This window comes from Orycteropus afer, unplaced genomic scaffold (genome assembly GCF_000298275.1).
Source record: "Orycteropus afer afer isolate SDZICR_OR568_19922 unplaced genomic scaffold, OryAfe1.0 scaffold00452, whole genome shotgun sequence".
Taxonomy (NCBI): Eukaryota; Metazoa; Chordata; class Mammalia; order Tubulidentata; family Orycteropodidae; genus Orycteropus; species Orycteropus afer.
In genome coordinates, this window is record NW_006922039.1 from 1,954,493 (window position 1) to 1,960,408 (window position 5,916).

At 35.6% G+C, this 5,916-nt stretch overlaps 1 protein-coding gene across 1 annotated transcript in view; it reads left to right on the forward strand.

The window, feature by feature from the left end:
* Positions 1 to 5,916, forward strand: part of PCDH11X (protocadherin 11 X-linked) — a 900,527-nt gene that overhangs the window by 682,043 nt on the left and 212,568 nt on the right. Inside the window, exon 4 of the mRNA XM_042782740.1 lies at positions 3,649 to 3,678. Coding sequence (XP_042638674.1) covers positions 3,649 to 3,678 — 30 coding nt within the window. The remainder of the gene's footprint in view (positions 1 to 3,648; positions 3,679 to 5,916) is intronic.

Sequence of the window (5,916 nt, forward strand, 5' to 3'; positions counted from 1 at the left end):
AATTACCTCCAAAAAATCAAGATGAGCTGCTGGAGGCAGGTCTCTGCCGCTGCCCACTGGAATATTAGAGTGGTCTCTGGTAAGCTGTTATAAGGCGTCCTCCCTCTTGGCTCGGGGATCTCAGGTGGGCACCCTAGTCTGGCACACAGTGATTGCTCCAGAAGAATTTCCAATGCCTCTCTCAGGTGCCCATCCGTCTTCCTCCAGTAGCTCTTTCCTAAATAATCTCCCTGTGCCTTTCCTCTAATTCTGCTCTTCTGTATTTGATAGACTCTGAATCTGTGATATGTTCAGAGCACTGAAATTCCTAAATTCAAACTGTTGTGGCTAGTTTTCCAAGACCTTAGATGTCAGAGGGATAAAGCGTGCTGCTCACTGGCTCGACTCCATTTTGAACTCAAGAAACCCTTGACTGTTACTGGACATCTCAAGTTGATATTGTAATTGGTCCAGCTGACAAAATTTATTGATGATTGCTGCTTTATTGGTGAGACTTGCATTCAGGTTTTATAGTAAAACTGTGCTCAACAAATGCATTGTCTACCTGGACACATTCTGTTCTACTCATTTCCTAATCAGCAGGCATGGTAGTCACTTAGAATAAACTGTAAGGTCTTTTTTACTGTAGTGTGCTTCTCATTCTTTCTGTTACCTGAGGGCAGAGATACGGCCTCCTTTATTTCCCACTCTAGTCTTACTCCTTTTACTCTATTATTAACCTTGTTGTTGTTGTTGTTATTTGTCATTGAGTCGGCCCAGACTCATATGACCCCTCCTTGGGTTTCCCAGGCAGTATCACTACAGAAGTAGGATTGCCCAACCTTCCTCCGAGGAGTGGCTGGTGGGTTTGAACCACCAGCCTTCTGGTTAGCAGTCAAGTGCCTTAGGCACTATGCTACCAGAGCTCCTATTGTTAACCTTAGTGCTCAGAAATTACTAATACTAGTGTTCAAGAAGACATTCACTCTAAGCAACAAAAATACACAGGAATATACTACTTGAATTCAGAATGAATAGCTGTACTTTACTTTGGGAGGAGAAGAGAAGGGGATGTAGTAAATTTGAAGAAGTGGGAAAAAAGAGAATTAGGACTTCCCAGACTGAACCAAATCAAGACTTTTAAGTTATTGATCTCTCTCTTACTATTTGAGGATTTATTCACACCAGAAAGTTGCTAAGAACATATAAAAATACTTGACTAATGTATACTACAGAAGAATCTGAGCCAATAAACATTCAGACTGGTTAATTTTTCTCCCTCTGCTCACTGCATATGACTTACCTTAAATAATATTTTTTAAAGCTTAATGCTGGCCATTTTGAGTGCAGTTTTTAAATACAGAGATAAAAATCCATACCTCTATTAAAGTATAAGTTGCTTTTAGAATGCTTTTTCCTCTTCCATCATTATTTTTTTTAAAAATGTTTCTAGCATAAAATCTGCTATCAATTTGCCAACTTACTTACATGCCTGCCAATATATTTCTATGATTTTAAAAAATTCTAATGCTTGTCTAATTGTCATGCAATAGGACCCACTCATCGTGGCAGATTGTGTTGTGTCTGTATGGTGTGGATAAACCAAAGAATATCATTTTAATATTTCCTACATGTTCTATTTAAGCTTTTCTCAGTAGAAATTCTCAAATAAGGGTAAGATAGTATAGTAAAGAGAAGGCTTTTGATTAAAATATATCAATTAGGCAAATAAACACATACATTTTGGCCCTTTTATTAGGTGAAGTTGGAGGATGGGCTCACCTCAAAACGTTGGCTAACCTTAAATCTTGGTTAGATCATTACCTTTGCAACGATTCACAATATAATTTATCAAGATAGATATAATGAACATTTCCATATTCTATAATAGCTCACTGAATATTTTAATGGCTTTAGATTGGTCAGGGATAGAATAATAAAAAAAATGTAACTAAAATCCAGTGTGATTTTGAAAACTATCTCTGATGGAACAAACAGATTCATTGTAGTTCTACAAAACAGAGAATGGTACTTTTTAGATTTATTTTCTTAGATATGAACAAAGATTTTTATGTTCATGACTTTATTTTGGAAAGGAAAATGCTTAAATTTATTATGTAAGCATTATCACTCATAATAAATAAAACCAGAATAGTGATTGTTCAAGGCATTAAAGATCCAAGGACACTTTCTTGGAAGAGATTATTCAAAGCATTATCCTCAGGCAATGCTTTCACAGACAAATTGAATTCTAACATTGAGCCATTGAGGATTGAATTAGATCAATAAAGACAGACAATATGAATATCTTAGGCTAAAAATAAATATCCAAAATCTAAGGAGAAAAAGCACACTTTGATTTTCTAGGATAATAGATTTTTGCCTATATCTGGATAAATAAACAGACAAACAAACAAAAAAACACCCCACTGCCATTGAGTTGATTCCAATGCATGGTAACCTTTTAGGACAGAGCAGAACTGCTCCATAGGGTTTCCACAGCTGTAAATCTTTATGGAATTAGACTGCCTTATCTTTCTTCTGTAGAGTGCATGGTGGGTTTGAACCACCAACCTTTTGGTTAGCAGCCGACTGCTTTAACCACTATGCCATCAGGGCTCCCTTATATCTGGATATTTACCATAATTCCACTTTTAGAGACCCAAGTTATATTAAAATGATGGAAAAAAAATAAGCCCTCTTAATCTGGGAATAAATATGGAATTAAAAATATGAAGTATTTATCCTTTTAATGTATTAAATGGATTTCTCTATGTATTAACCCTTATTTCAAAATCCCCATATCCCCACCACCGATTTTCTATGATTATTTGTATTTGAGAAGACTATCATAGTTACTTTTGGATAACTGCAGGGAGGACAGGAAACTGAGACAAAATTTGGGGAGAAAGTACTTTTAGGAGCAACATTAAATAGAAATATAAACATTTCCTTTGTTTTCCATATGGTGTATCCATCCTATACAAAGGAGAATGAATCATAAATGCCAAATGACCTAAATGTTTCTGGGGTCTTAACAATTTTGATTTAACCTGTCTTCTGAGGGTGGATAGGGAAATAAAAAGAAGTAATAAATAAAAGTGAGCAAAAGGGCTTCGCTAGGATGACTTTAAAAAGATTAGATTGCATAGTGTTGCATTAAGATGCTTCTAAGAACCACCAGAGTTATTGTTTACCATTTTGAGATAGTACCTCAATGCCATATAGATATTTCTCAATCCATGAATTTCCAACCAGCCTAGTTCTTCTTCCTTTAATTAAGAAATATGTCTGTGTTTAAAATAAAGGCCCTTATTTAAGAATGAATGAAAAATAAGTGATACCATAAGATAATATTAACTTGAAAGTGTTCTTTTTTTCTTGGCCAATGCCTATGTGAACCAGGCATATAACAATTTATTGATTCTGGTTAAAGTTTTTATATGGCTCCTTATATTTTTGCAAGAGATTTACAATGTTGTTATATCCCATTTCTGAAACCACTGAAGAATGTAAGAGATTAATAGAGCTTCAGGAGAGGAACAAAATTGTATACTATGGCACTGGGAATATGGACATGCTTTTTAAAAAATGTATCTGAAGTAACGAAATTGGAGCTGATTTTTGTTTTGTTTTGCTTTCCCTTGCCTTCACTTTATTCCAAATCAGCGGAAATCTGAGGGAAAAAAAGCAGGAAAGGTAAGATTGTAAATTTCAAAGAAAATTGATTTTGTACAATGTTGCGTTTTTTTTTTTTTTTTTTTTTCTTATATTTCTGAAACTACAGTAGTTACTCCATGGAGTTAAAACTGTAAGTATTTAAGGTGACATATGTTATGGTTTCCCCTTAAAAGAGCTTCATGGTGAGCTGTTTCCACATTTTGTATCACTTAAACAATGCTGGAAGCAATTTTCAAGTCTGATTGTATTTTATTTTTCAACAGCACTTTCTTTTCCCACTGTGCCAAAACAACATACTGCTGACAGCAACATTTTGTGAATGTTATGCTAATACAGTTATTTTATGATAAATTTTTAGCAATAAAAAAGAACCATTTTGATGTCAATTCACAAAATGGTAGTGTCAGCAAAAGTTACTTAATATGAAACATGAAGAGCTCTGATAGACTTACAGGGAAGAATCCTGTAGCTAAACTAAATATGGTTAATTGGCAAAATGATGTTCTCAGAGGAACTGGGCTTTAGAAAATTATCTTCCAAAGTGAAAAACTGTAATTTTTCTTCAAATATATAAGGAGCTCTGGTGGCTTAGTGGGTAAGGCATTTGGCTGCTAACCAGAAGACATTGGTCCAAACCCACCAGATGCTCCACAGGAGGAAGAGGAGGCAATCTACTTCCATAAAGATTTACAGTCTTGGAGACCCAGTGGAGGTCAATATGAGTCAGAATTGACTCGATGGCAGTGGGTTTTGTTCTCGTTTGTTTTGGTTCAAATATATAGGAACTGTCTAGTTTCTTTAAAAAGTTGTTTCACCACTATTAAAGAAACAACTATCTCACATGTTGTTAAATTATAAGTACCTCATTACTTAAATTGCACTACCTCTAAAAATAAAGTTATAAAAGCTTCCTGCTGTTCACTGACATGTTTTTCCTAGCATTCTTGCCAGAATTTCTTCATCATATTTTGAGGTCAAAAGAAATGAGTTTCACTTAGAAGCTTCTGATGAAAGATACTTTGGAAACTAAATTCAGGAAACCTTAAATTATATCCTTGTTAGGAGTCAAAGTATTGCCATTATTGTAGGATCGGTTAAATGTCAGTATAGTGGGGTGAATTATCCTGTTCCAATTTGAGAGTTCAAAAATTACTTTTCAAAAAAGATCTTGCCCCAAAGAGTGATTTGAGCTATGCCAGGAAGTAATCTTTTTGCCTTGGATGTCTTTATCAAGGTATAAGAATTACCTAAAAATGTAGTCTGAGTAGAATGCCAAAGTGAATTTTCATTAATGTTTGAGAGATAAACTAAAATAAGAGAATCAGAGGGTTTAAATCGATATACCTTTCTGAGAATTTTCAAATGTCTGTCTGAGAGTCAGCTCCTCTCAGAACACAAAAGGTCAAAGAAGCTAATAATAGGAAAGAAAGGAAGCAAGGGAAGTAAAATGTCACTGACCAGTACATCATATTAGGTAGAATTTCATGTATACATACGGAGAAAGTGAGTGCAAGAGCCCTGGTGGCACATAGCTTAAGGTGCTGAGCTCCTAACCAAAAGTTTGGTGGTTCTAACCCATCAGCTGCTCCGCAGAAGTAAGATGTAGCAGTCTGCTTTTATAAAGATTTATAGCCTTGGAAATCCTATGCGGAAATTCTACTTTGTCCTATAAGGTCCCCACTCAATGGCATGGGCTTTTTTTTTTTTTTTTTTTTAGGGTAGTAATAGTTCACTGGCAGAATTCTCCTTTTCCATGTGAAGGACTGAAGTTCAATTCCTGTCCAATGAGCCTCACATGCAGTCACAATTAGTCTGTTAGTGAAGACTTGAGTATAGCTATGATGCTAAACAGGTTTCAGTGAAGTTTCTGAACTAAAACAAACTAGGAAAAAAAACTTGGTAAGCTGCTTCTGAAAGTTAGCCAATGAAAATCCTGTGGATTTTCACAATGGTCCTATCTGCATTGCAAATGGTTAAGTGCTTGGCTGCTAACAACGGACTGGCAGTTTGAAACACCTAGAAATGTCTAGCAAAAAAGGCCTAGTCATCTACTTCTGAAAGTTTACAGTCAGGAAAACCCTATGGAGCACAGTTGTATTCTGAAACACAAAGGATTGCTATGAGGTGGAATTGACTCCACACCATTTGTTTGGTTATTAAGAAGTCCCTAAGTGGTGCAAGGGAGCTCTAGTAGCATAGTGGCTAAGACACTTGCCTGCTAATCAGACGGCTGGCGGTTCAAACCCACCAGCCACT